This window comes from Stenella coeruleoalba (genome assembly GCF_951394435.1).
Source record: "Stenella coeruleoalba genome assembly, chromosome: 16".
Classification (NCBI taxonomy): domain Eukaryota; kingdom Metazoa; phylum Chordata; class Mammalia; order Artiodactyla; family Delphinidae; genus Stenella; species Stenella coeruleoalba.
The window spans coordinates 34,444,210-34,457,895 of record NC_137162.1 but is presented as its reverse complement, the minus strand read 5'-3'; the positions used below and the strand labels follow the sequence as shown (position 1 = coordinate 34,457,895).

General features: G+C 37.7%; 1 protein-coding gene across 3 annotated transcripts in view; it reads left to right on the top strand.

Moving 5' to 3' along the window:
- The window catches only part of BTAF1 (B-TFIID TATA-box binding protein associated factor 1), a 95,489-nt gene that overhangs the window by 74,285 nt on the left and 7,518 nt on the right, over positions 1 to 13,686 (top strand). For all 3 annotated transcript variants that reach the window (XR_013824243.1, XM_079899906.1, XM_079899907.1), the window contains 8 exons: positions 4,734 to 4,886; positions 5,115 to 5,236; positions 5,326 to 5,493; positions 7,432 to 7,509; positions 7,641 to 7,770; positions 9,915 to 10,056; positions 10,206 to 10,336; positions 12,192 to 12,317. Coding sequence is in view for 2 of the 3 variants with exons in the window: in XM_079899906.1 (XP_079756032.1) it covers positions 4,734 to 4,886; positions 5,115 to 5,236; positions 5,326 to 5,493; positions 7,432 to 7,509; positions 7,641 to 7,770; positions 9,915 to 10,056; positions 10,206 to 10,336; positions 12,192 to 12,317 (1,050 nt within the window). In the remaining variant the exon portion in view is untranslated. The remainder of the gene's footprint in view (positions 1 to 4,733; positions 4,887 to 5,114; positions 5,237 to 5,325; positions 5,494 to 7,431; positions 7,510 to 7,640; positions 7,771 to 9,914; positions 10,057 to 10,205; positions 10,337 to 12,191; positions 12,318 to 13,686) is intronic.

The following is a 13,686-nucleotide window of genomic DNA, read 5'->3' as shown; positions in this document are numbered from 1 at the left end:
CTTTTTATGGCTGAGTAATATTCCATTGTATATATGTGCCACATCTTCTTTATCCATTCATCCGATGATGGGCACTTAGGTTGTTTCCATCTCCGGGCTATTGTAAATAGAGCTGCAATGAACATTTTGGTACATGACTCTTTTTGAATTTTGGTTTTCTCAGGGTATATGCCCAGTAGTGGGATTGCTGGGTCATATGGTAGTTGTATTTGTAGTTTTTTAAGGAACCTCCATACTGTTCTCCATAGTGGCTGAACCAATTCACATTCCCACCAGCAGTGCAAGAGTGTTCCCTTTTCTCCACACCCTCTCCAGCATTTATTGTTTCTAGATTTTTTGATGATGGCCATTCTGACTGGTGTGAGATGATATCTTATTGTAGTTTTGATTTGCATTTCTCTAATGATGAATGATGTTGAGCATTCTTTCATGTGTTTGTTGGCAGTCTGTATATCTTCTTTGGAGAAATGTCTATTTAGGTCTTCTGCCCATTTTTGGATTGGGTTGTTTGTTTTCTTGTTATTGAGCTGCATGAGCTGCTTGTAAATTTTGGAGATGAATCCTTTGTCGGTTGCTTCATTTGCAAATATTTTCTCCCATTCTGAGGGTTGTCTTTTGGTCTTGTTTATGGTTTCCTTTGCTGTGCAAAAGCTTTGAAGTTTCATTAGGTCACATTTGTTTATTTTTGTTTTTATTTCCATTACTCTAGGAGGTGGGTCAGAAAGGATCTTGCTGTGATTTATGTCATAGAGTGTTCTGCCTATGTTTTCCTCTAAGAGTTTGATAGTTTCTGGCCTTACATTTAGGTCTTTAATCCATTTTGAGCTTATTTTTGTGTATGGTGTTAGGGAGTGATCTAATCTCATACTTTTACATGTACCTGTCCAGTTTTCCCAGCACCACTTATTGAAGAGGCTGTCCTTTCTCCACTGTACATTACTGCCACCTTTATCAAAGATAAGGTGTCCATATGTGCATGGGTTTATCTCTGGGCTTTCTATCCTGTTCCATTGATCTATCTTTCTGTTTTTGTGCCAGTACCATACCGTCTTGATAACTGTTGCTTTGTAGTATAGTCTGAAGTCAGGGAGCCTGATTCCTCCAGTTCCTTCTTTCGTTCTCAAGATTGCTTTGGCTATTCGGGGTCTTTTGTGTTTCCATACAAATTGCAAAATTTTTTGTTCTAGTTCTGTGAAAAATCAGGGCTGTTTTCTTAATCAGGCAGTAGTTAGAGAGCTGTTTGTTTTCTAATTTATTGATCTGTACCTTTGTTTATATATTTCTCTGCATGAATATTTTTTCCACAATATGTTAAAATAACCACCGTGACTAAAAAAATACTAGACTACTGTATCAAAAGACCCAAGTGACATTTCCTGAATTGTTTCCATCCTCTGCTTCCTAGGTCTTATTCATATCCTTTAACTTTTGGGCCTTGCATCATCTTATCTGTAAACTAAGTTGATTATGCTTTGTCCCCTTGGTCTTTTTTGGCATTGAAATCAATGAGTGATGAGAAACCATCATGTGTTCTTTGAGCAAAGGAGTAGATGATGAAAGCAGTGTTTTAGGAAAATCAGTTTAATAGCTGTTTGAATGTGGATTAGAATGTAAGTGCCCCCAGAGCCCAGATCCACTGTGAGGTGATAAAGAGTCTAAACTACTTGTTTTTTAAGGGAGAATAACAGTACTTGATAACAAGTTGGCAAAGAAAAGAGATTTTGAACTTTAGAGATTGAGAAAAGATTGATAAGATTCCCTTTGATAGATGTGAAAATTACAAGGATGTGATGCATATTTTGCTTCCAGCCATGATAAAACAGATTTATCCTCCTACCTTAACTTAGAAAACCAGACAAAATGAATCAAACAATGGATTTCAGACATTGAACAACAAGGGAACAAATGAAATGCCCTAGCTTACTGCCTGGAGTGAGTTTCCAGACCATAGGACAGGGAAGTGAAACCTAAACAGAGGCTAGCAGAGTCAGAGTGCAGGGAGGACAAGATGGGTAGAATTTGCAAGGCAGAGTACCTGAGAGGAAGTAGCTGCACAGAGAGGAAGCTCCAGAGGTCCACACAAAGGCTGAGTATTCATTCATCTGGGCATATGTATGAGAATATGTTAGAGACTGGGGGGAAAAATCAGAAAGGAGTAGGTGGAACAATTCCCAGAGCTCACACAGGGTCAAGAATAGGTATTTCCCCCAAGCTGAGTCAGAGGACCTACCATATCGGGCACTGAGTACAGTCCTTAGAAGTATATTGCCTGAGTAGTAGGACCAAATTAACCCTTGACAGAAGACTGATTTGAACCCACCTTAATAAAGCTTAAAAGCAAGCCTGAAAAGGATCAAATTGGTTTCAGGTAATTTAACTATATCCCCAAAAGAAAAAACTGTTTAACCCCCAAAAGTTCAGCACCCAACAGCGTAAAACTTAGGACGTTTAGCACCCATCAGAAAATTAACCAGAGGGAGTTCCCTGGTGGCCTAGTGGTTAGGATTCCAGGCTTTCATTGCCATGGCCAGGTTTCAATCCCTGCTCAGGGAACTGAGATCCTGCCCCCCAAAAAAAAGTTAACCAGGAGAAAAGTCAGTCAATAGAAGCAGACCCTGAAATGACCCAGATAATAGAATTAGTATACAAGGACATTAAAATATGCTCCATATGTTCAAGAAGGTAGAAGGAAAGCATGAGTGTGATGAGGAGCAAAATGGAAGACATAAGAACAACCCAAATTGAACTTCTTGAGTTGAAAGATATAATTACAAATAAAAACACACTGGATAGGATTAATAGCAGATTAGATGCTATGAGTTTGAAGATGCAGCAATAGAAACAAGAATGTCATGCAAGTTAATTCCTGTTTCACTTTATCTTGATTTGCTCTGTCCCATCTTCATAGGAAGAATCATGTACTTTTCAGTCAAGGATTCAGGGAATATAAACCAGTGGTTTTGATAGAAGCTTTAATTCCTTGCACTATTAGTAACTCTTGCTGCTTTTATAGGAATTGGGGTGAGGAAGATACTCAAAGGAAGGGTTCCTGGCACTAAACAGTATTTATGAATCCTAATCGTTGTTAGGAAATGTCCCTATTGTATGGCCTTATATCTGGTTGTCATTTATTAAAAGGTCCATGAGGATAAATGTTTGAAGATTTGTTACTTAAAAAGCACTGTGCAGAAAGGCTTCATTTTGATGGTTGTCATTATGGTATTAGATGTGTTAAAATGTTAGTTTCTATCTTAATTGACAAAGTTGTTAATTCTAAAACCTTTTGAGGGAATTCCCTGATGGTCCAGTGGTTAGAACTCCACGCTTCCACTGCAGGGGGCACAGGTTTGATCCCTGGTTGGGGAACTAAGATCCCTCGAGCCCTGCAGCACAGCAAAAAAAAAAAAAACCTTCTGAAAATATAACATGCAATCATCTTAAGACTCAGTGTATACACCTCACTCCTGATACTATTTCTGGTATTATAAGGAACTTATATTTTAATTGAATTTAATTGAAGTTCTTTTCTGAGAATTTTACATTTCTTAACTTCCACTTTACATTTCTTTTTTCTTTTTTTTTTGTGATACGCGGGCCTCTCACTGTTGTGGCCTCTCCCGTTGTGGAGCACGGGCTCCGGATGCGCAGGCTCAGCGGCCATGGCTCACGGGCCCAGCCGCTCACGGGCCCGGCCATGGCTCACGGGCCCGGCCATGGCTCATGGGCCCAGCCGCTCGTGCCACGAACCCGTGTCCCCCACATTGGCAGGCGGACTCTCAACCACTGCGCCACCAGGGAAGCCCTCAAGGACATTCTTAAGTGAAACCAACTTTAAAAAAAAGCTGGTGTTGACCACCTAGAGGGGTGGGATAGGGAGGGAGGGAGGGAGGGAGACGTAAGAGGGAAGAGATATGGGAACATATGTATAACTGATTCACTTTGTTATAAAGCAGAAACTAACACACCATTGTAAAGCAATTATATTTCAATAAAGATGTAAAAAAAAACCTACAGCAAAAAAAAAATTACATAATAAAAAAAAAAAAAAGCTGGTGGATGGCTGTGAGGAATACTGCAGTGCCTACCAGTACACTTGGTGACATTGCCTTGATTCTTTCTGAGGCACAAGCAGTTTTGCCCATTATTTTTGTGCATCAGAGCAAATGTCAACACAGTGAAAAAAGTAATGTCTTTCTTTTGTTATGAAATAGTTGACGTCAATAACCCTTTGAAAAGGTCTTAGAAATCCTGAGAGGTCTGCAGACCACATTTTGAGAACCAATACCCTGGGGTATCATAACACTAAAATTGAGAAGCTCCAGTAACAGGATTTCACTTAAAATAAACTGTACAATTTTATTTGCCTCTTTATCAAGTAATGCCATGGTACTGGAAAAAATAAATTGTAGCTGTGTTCTTTAAAATATCTCAAATGTGTTTATTTAGTAGTCTCATTATAGCACTTTTAATACCTGTCAAATTCTTAAATATTTGTCTTCCAGTCTTTAAAATCATACTATTTTTGAATTGCTTTTTTCTCTGCATTTTTATATATATACATATATATGTTTTATTTTTGGTATTTTTTATAATTGAAGTATAGTTGGTTTACAATATTGTGTTATCTCTGCATTTGTATTTTGATAAGATGTGAAATGATTTCATAATCTGAGGATGGAAAAATTAATAAATAGTAGCAAATAGTTTTAATACACTTTAAAAAACAATTTTAGGCAGGCATTCCAGACCCTCCAAATATGTCAGAAGAATTAATCCAGTTGAAAGCCAAGGAACGACACTTTTTGGAGCAATTGTTAGATGGGAAAAAATTAGAAAATTACAAGATTCCAGTACCAATCAATGCTGAACTCAGAAAATATCAGCAGGTAAAGTTTTATACTTATAAATAGTGACTATTCCTTGTAAATGTGCCTTAAAGAGTTTAAAAATTGATATAGTAATTCAGTTCTTCTGTCTAGTGTCTTATACCCATTTATTTCTCATTGCCTGTAAAAATACAGATTTTTTGGTCTGTGTAAACATGTTCTTTACAAGAAAAAATTTGTTATGATCTGTTCACATTTATCATTTTTCTTTTTCTCCCAACCTTTCAGGATGGTGTGAACTGGTTAGCATTTCTTAATAAGTATAAGCTTCATGGAATTCTGTGTGATGACATGGGTTTAGGAAAAACTTTACAGTCCATCTGCATTCTAGCAGGAGATCATTGTCACAGGTAATTTTAAATGTTATTTTAAAAGAAGGCTTTCAGATGCTGAGCAGTTTAAACAAACTGGTTAATTCATTGTGTTTTGCTGTCTAAAGGGCCCAGGAATATGCAAGATCAAAATTGGCAGAATGTATGCCACTTCCTTCCTTGGTGGTTTGTCCGCCAACATTAACAGGTCATTGGGTGGATGAAGTAGGTAAATTTTGCTCCAGAGAATATCTCAATCCATTGCATTATACTGGACCTCCCACTGAAAGAATAAGGTAAGAACTGTACAACCAAAAAATGTTTTATCTTTTGCTTTAAGTAGTTTGGAAGAATAAAATCGATTAAAAATGAATTCTAGTTAGCTTTTTTGGTTGTCAGACATAGGAACTTACTTATTTAAGAAAGGTGAGTGAATAATAAAGATATAATCAGTGAGACTCATCAAAATTCAAGGACTTTATCCATTGTTAACAATCAGTTGGGCTTTCTAAGTTTTGGAGCCGGGAAACTGTCAGGAATCAAAACCATTCTCTATGCCTTTCTTGGAAGTCTTCTGATCATAGTATCTTCTAGGTGCTTCTGTTGTATCCTCATTTTCTACTCAGTTTCCCGAAGTGCTCCCTCTTTCTTCTTCTCTCTCCTCAAAAATGTTTTTTGGTCCACAGTGGCTTGCTCTAGTTGCCCTGATACCACAGAAACACTAGAGTTCTATTAGTTTTACCTTCTTTCTATCGACTAGTACATCTCTGTTCCTAAATACAAATGTTGAAGAGTGGTATATCATTGATTTCAGTTCATCTTTTTTTAAAATAAATTTATTTATTTATTTTTGGCTACACTGGGTCTTCGTTGCTGCACATGGGCTTTTCTCTAGGTGCGGCGAGCAGGGGCTACTCTTTGGTGTGGTGCGTGGGCTTCTCATTGCTGTAGCTTCTCTTGTTGCAGAACATGGGCTGTAGGTGCACAGGCTTCAGTAGTTGTGGCACACGGGCTCAGTAGTTGTGGCTCGCGGGTTTTACAGCGCAGGCTCAGTAGTTGTGGCACACGGGCTTAGTTGCTCCGTGGCATGTGGGATCTTCCCGGACCAGGGCTCAAACCCGTGTCTCCTGAATTGGCAAGCGGATTCTTAACCACCGTGCCATGAGGAAAGCCCTGATTTCAGTTCATCTTTTAAAGCTTGGATAGTCATAGATTGCTGATTAGTCCATAGATTTGCTGCCCTTCTGTTAATAATAGCTAACATATATTGAGCACTTACTGGCTAGGCATTATTCTAAGCAGTTTTATTTACATTTATGTAAAATTGTGTATTCTCATAATTACCTTATGAGGTATGGGTACTATTATTCCCAGTTTGCAGATGAGGAGTCTAAGACATGGGGTCTGGGAGGAAGGTCACTCAGCTAATTAAATGAAGATTGGAACACAGGCAGCTCAACAGCTTGTACTCTTAAAGAATTTATTGTAAAAGAATTCATCCATTTACAAGTGGTAGAAGCTCAGCTCAGACTAGCTTAAGCAAATGGCAAATTCATTAATTAAATTGAGAATCTCAGGGGGTGAATTCTTGCTTCAGGTACATCTAATTTACTATTCTTCCCCACGTATAACTTGTTCTGTTGATCTCTACTGGACTTCAGTCTACTGTTGGTAGGTAAGATGACCATGGGCATTCTCCTAGCTTGGCAACTATAATAAACAGAAATCTTTTCTCTCCCATCATGAATATATCAGTACTTGAGATGACTGACTGGCCTTGACTGGGTCATGCCCCCAAACCAGTCTTTGTGGTCAGGGGATAAAATATTGTGAATGGCTTGACCTGATTAAAATGCTTCATCTCTTTGGTGACTGTGAGGATGTGTGATTGATAGCTCCCCCTCTACCCCCCAGCACAACATGGAATGGTGAAGGAATAGTGAGTGCCTCCAAGGAAGAGGTGTTGGCAAATAAAGTTAAAATGACCTCCACATTTTGAGTCAGGTACCTGTCTCTTTTCTAATCAGACTGAGTTAGGGCAACAAGGCCAAGTCATAAGAAGAATGGCCTTCAGGTATCAGGGTCATGGATGTAGAGTAAGCAGAAGGGAATATTGGGCTTAGTAGGTAGACTGAAAGCACTTTATACAATGGCATCTGTGGTTTTCCCCTTGAAAGCATATTATAAACTTTGCAGATTCCCCATTTTGTAATCTTATGTATTTTTAAATACAGGTTACAGCATCAGGTGAAAAGGCACAATCTGATAGTGGCTTCATATGATGTTGTGAGAAACGACATAGATTTCTTTAGGTAAGAATTAAACTTTTTTAAAGAAAGACTTAGTATCAAATTCAGAGAGACTTAGTATTTTCCTGCCTCAAAGACTTCATATTGTTCCTGACATATAGTAAAAGATGCTAACATTTTTTGTTTTTCTTCAGAAATATTAAATTTAACTACTGTATTCTTGATGAAGGCCATGTCATCAAAAATGGAAAAACAAAATTGTCAAAAGCAGTAAAACAACTGACTGCTAATTATAGGATTATTCTTTCTGGAACACCAATCCAGGTAATTATTTACCTTTTTTTTTTTTTTTTTTTTTTAATATTTGCCATGTGGCGAGAAGGCTTGGCATTTCACAGTGAATTAAAGAGGTTTTTTTAGTTTATAGGAATGATAATTTCCAATAATTATCTTGCTTTTATAATGGTTCATTTGGTATGTAGCAGTATGTGAGCAAACTAGGTTTTAAATCTCATATTTAAAATGTAATTTTAGGCTATGTAAACATAAGTCTTATAAGTCTTATAACATAAGACATAAGTCTTCCACATTGGCCATCTTCCTTCTGCAGTATAATACAATCTGATTTAACATTGAAAAGCTAGAGATGATTCAGAGGTGACTCATCATATAGGAGAGGTATGGATACCTGAGATTAGGAAGCAATTGAAGGAAAGAGATTGTAACAGTTTATCTTAGAAAAGGAAGGAGATGGCTGAGTATGTAGATGCCTTTAGATATTTTTGAGAGATTCTCTTATCTTCCAGAGGAATTGGTTGCAAATGTTCACATCTAGCTGGGATAGCCAAGTCTGATGGGAAGATACCCTCCATCATTCTCCAGTTGGTAGGAGGGTAGACACCAAGTGACCTCTAAGATTGCTTCTGACTCTTAAAAAAATGATGGTTCTTTATGTATTTGTTACTTTTCTTTTAAATTTATTTTTGGTGATGGACTGACTACTAAAGTATTATGGTTTTGTCTATTAAGTAAACACTTCAGATTTTAATAACCACAAGAGAGAACGTAATTACAAACATATGAAAATTTAATGGAAGTAAGAAAAAGTACAGTTAAAAGGGAAAAAGGGACTTTCCTGGTTGTCTAGTGGTTAAGACTCTGCCCTCCCAGTGCAGGGGGCATGGGTTTGATCCCTGGTTGGGAACTAAGATCCTGCATGCCACGTGACACAGCCTAAATAAATAGATAGATAAATAGATAGATAAATAAATAAGAGGAAAAAATCACTCTTTAGGTTTGTTTTTTTGTGTGTGTGTGGTACACGGGCCTCTCTCACTGCTGCAGCCTCTCCCATTGTAGAGCACAGGCTCCGGACGCGCAGGCCCAGCAGCCATGGCTCACGGCATACTTTTTAGGTTTGATATATCAAGATTTGTTTTGCTTATATGCAAACTTCACAGTATTTTAAAATTGATTATAGCTTTCACAACAAAAGAAGTATTTGTTTGCTTAAAGGCTCTCTTTTCCCCTTCCACACCTCAACAGTTTAGCTCTGAAGCTGTAAGGTGGGTGGGTTTCTGCACCAAACAGCCATGGTAGCCCATGAGTCATGGGGCAGAGCCTAGGTGGGATTAGAAGGGTTTCAGTATAGAATGGCAGCCCAGCATGGTGAGCCACTGCTTGAGCCTGGTGAGGAGGCCTTCTGGAAGGGGTAAACAGATGGGATGGTACCTTAGGATCCACACATACTGGGAAAGCATCTAAAATGAAAAAGTGTTGATTTCTTTTTTTCTTTTTTCATGAAACTCCAACAGAATTGGAAGGAACCTGTGCCTGTTCCTCATGCCCCATAAATACTGGGTAGACTTGACCTATAACCAAACTCTTCCAGGTTTTCCTGTGTTGAAGAAATGGTGGTATTGGCCAAATTTCTTAAATCTTGCTGCTAATCTGAGTCTCAAAGTTAAAAGAATCAGACATGTATTCATCTTTCTCCTCTTCTATTTACTACTTGATGGAACCTACCAGTAGGATTTAAATACCATGGACCAAGGCTTATTCTGGTGGAAGAGACTTGAAAGTTTCCTCCAAATAGGATAGAGTATTTTCTCCAAATTTTACACGTTAAAATATAGACTTATAGAGACTTCCCTGGCGGTCCAGTGGTTAAGACTTTGCCTTTGCAGGGGGTGCGAGTTTGATCCCTGGTTGGGGAGCTAAGATCCCACATGCCTCATGGCCAAAAAACCAAAACAGAAAACAGAAGCAATATTGTAACAAATTCAATAAAGACTTTAAAAGTGGTCCACATCAAAAAAATCTTTAAAATATGTGTATATATAGACTTATACCCAAAAATGTGGTGGTAATCTATGTCATCACAGTGGGCTTTCATTAATGTTCCATTTTTAAGTATAAGGAAATAATCCTAGTACACAAGATAACTGGTGTTCCTTTCTTATATTCAGAACAACGTTTTGGAGCTGTGGTCATTATTTGATTTCCTCATGCCAGGATTTTTGGGGACTGAACGCCAGTTTGCTGCACGATATGGTAAACCTATATTAGCAAGTAGGGATGCTCGAAGCTCCAGTCGTGAACAAGAAGCAGGTATGAAAAAGAGATACAGTTATATACTCTGTGCAAGTGAATATAATTTATATCTAACTTTTGGGAAGCCATTTAATCTTATTATTAAGAGAAATTAATAATAATAATAATAATAAATAGAATTAAGTTAACTCTCTTATTATTAATAGGTGTTCTCGCGATGGATGCACTGCACCGCCAAGTCCTGCCATTTCTTTTGAGAAGAATGAAAGAAGATGTTTTGCAGGATCTACCACCCAAAATTATTCAAGACTATTACTGTACTCTTAGTACTCTCCAGGTTAGGAATCTGGTGATCGCAATTGTGGTTGGTGGTGGTATGTTTATTAGGGGAATGTTTTGAACAAGCCACAAAAGTATTGAATAAAGGGGATTTAGCCTTTGGTTTGTCACTCTAATCTAGCTTCTACTCCTTAGACTTCAGGAATACTCAGTTTCAAACAGGTGTAGATAAAACCTAAATGAATCTGTTTGGATATGTAAGTACACATTTGGGTATGTGCATTTTGAATATAGCATTAAAACAAAATCCAGTATCATAATTGCTTTGTTATATATGTCTAGTTAATTGAAAAAGTTGGAAGGTTAAAATGATACAGAAGTAAGCCAATGTTTTATAAGGGCCAGAAGTCTGCCTATAATGTCATATCCTTGCAGCAGCATTATAGGTGTATACATCAGGGCTGAGTTGGGAAGTGGGACCTTGTCCCTTTTAAAGTATTGCCAGTAAATTTCCAAAATAAGTATTGGCTTCTGCACAGTTCTGATTTCGTACATAGAGACCATTATCAAAGGAATTTATTGTATGCCTTTCCTTGTGCAGTATTTTTGTAAGGGGAAACTGTCTCTTGTCTTAGTAAGATATGGCCTATAAGCAGAATTTTCTGTTTGAATGTTTACTTTGTGTTCTAGGTTAGTGAGCATCAGTCTGTTTCAGTATTAGAGTTGATTTAGTATGGTCAAATGAAAAAAAGATATACAGACATACCTGGAAAACTGCTTCTTTCCCTCCAGTGTATAGACATTTAACCTTTTAGTATTTATCTATACAACCTGAGTTTAGTGGACAGGACACTAATTTAGATGCTAAGAGCTCTGTGATCATTTATATTATCTACCTCATCTCTCTGAGCCTCCATTCCTCATTTGTAAAAATTGGATTAATATTTCTTGAAGGAAAAATTTTTAGAGGTAAGGAAATCAAGACTTTTTAAAGTTAAGTATAATAAAGAGAAGGTGCCATGTGAAGAAACCTGAGATGATATACTGGGGGTGGCACTATAACACCTCATGAAACACGCTTAAGCAGTCTGGAGGAAGGGGGCTGGGGAGGGAAGTGACATTTGGGTTCGTTTTGCACCTGCAGGTTTTTATTCTCTGACTTCTGTTCTCTAGCACTCTAGATTCTCTTCCCTTTCACATTGTTTTAGCATATACAAGGCAGGAACCCAGACTTCAAGATAATACTTTGAACTTGGTATGGGTTCTGCAGTTAGCATCCTTTTTTAAACTTGGTCTTTTGAAATATACCTATTAGGGTCTTGACCACATAACTTCACTTAAGGAAGATTTCCTCATTTACTTGTAAAGGTTAAAGTTCTCTTTTATTGGTAATGTATTTCTCTTCTTGAACAGAGTGGAAAAATTGGGTCTAGGACTATTTGACTATTTTTTTAAATATTTTAGCAGCCAAACAATGTGTTAAACTTGTTTTCTAAATGTAATTTAAAAGGAATTTACCAAGATGCAGTGGATCATCTGTAATCAAGTAGTGAAATATAGGTATCATAATTTATTTTCTTTGATGAGGGCTGATTTAAATTACTGCTTTTATTGGCCTTTGCTAGTTACGTGGGGTTTTTTTGGGTTTTTTTTTGCGGTACGCAGGCCTCACCGTTGTGGCCTCTCCCGCTGCGGAGCACAGGCTCCGGATGCGCAGGCTCAGCAGCCATGGCTCACGGATGGGCCCAGCCGCTCCGTGGCATGTGGGATCCTCCTGGACCGGGGCACGAACCCGTGTCCCCTGCATTGGCAGGCGGACCGTCAACCACTGCGCCACCAGGGAAGCCCGCTAGTTATGTTTTGAACAATTGAAAATAATTATACTTATTGCTTTCATGGGGGGAATTTTACAGGTTCAGCTCTATGAGGATTTTGCTAAGTCTCGTGCCAAGTGTGATGTTGATGAAACAGTTTCTTCAGCTGCACTTTCTGAAGAAACTGAAAAACCAAAGCTTAAAGCTACAGGCCATGTATTCCAGGTATATATTACAGTCCACTTTTTAAATGTTGTTGAACAATGTTCTTCAGTGCAGCAATTTTTACATGGAACACTGAAATACGGATTTATTTGGTTTTTTTCAGTATTGTGTATACATTCTTGAAGATAGGTAAAAGTACCAATTTAATTTATTTTCATATTCATAATTAGTAATAAGTAATTTAATATTAAAATTAAAGTAAAACCACAATATATGTTTGTATATTACATTAAAAGAAGGGTTTTAAAATAGAGAAACTTTTATTTTCTATTCAAAAAATATTTGAACATCTACCACAAGGCAGTAATTTTTCTATAACCTCAGGGGTTAATTAAAGCAGTGGACAAAACAGACCCCTTCCCTTGTAGAGGTGAAAATTGATTAAGTAAGTAAAATATATATATCATGTAAAAGAAAATAAAGGCAAGTATGGGGTTATACAGTATAGGAGTCACGGTAGGTTGTGGTTTTCAATAGAGTGATCAGGGATGTCACTGAGAAGGTAACATTTGAGCGAAGATCTGAAGGAAGACTGAGGCATGCAGATATGTGTGTGGGGGGGGAGTGATTCCAGGCAGAGGATACATAAAGCACAGAAGTCCTGAGACACATGATGAATGTGCTTGAGAAAAAAGAGTATCAACTCACTTTTTTTCTTTCCCTTTTGAAATATTCCACTGTAGAATACTTTCCAAACCCCCTTGTCACCAATAAATTAAATACTTGTAGCAGTTTTAAAGATAGAAATGGGGAAAGGTGATTTTGAAGGCTTATACCTCTCCCACAGTTTCTGTCATAGTGCTTACGGATACAGTTGAGACCCAAACTATAAGCCAAGTAAATGACAAAAGACAAAGGGTATGGCTGAATCAGAGAAAGAAAAAAAAAGACCTGAGGGGGTTCTGATTCTCAAACACAACCACTTGAAACACAACCACCTAGTTCCACCTTACCTTTCCCACCACCAGACCTGCTGAATCAAAATACTGTGTAGAGGGGAGAGATTTACAGATTTATAAGGTCCTCAAGAAGGTTTTATACCCACTGAAGTTTGAGAAACCTTTCTTTAGAAAATGATGTCTAGTTCTAGAATCATCAGCATTATCAGGCACTTTGAGTGGGAAAGAGTTAGCTAGAAGCTAATAAATAAGACATTCTTTCACGAGAAGCTCATTGTCTAGTGGGGGAGACAGACATAAACAGTACAATTTATACAAGTTATAAATGCTGTCACAAAAATAAATACAAGTCGTGTAAGAAACACAGATGAAGACATCACAGATGAGGTACTTGAACTGTTTCTTGAAGAATGAGCAGAGGAGTAGTGAGAAGGAGAAGAAAGGCATTTTAGATAGATGGACTAGCATAG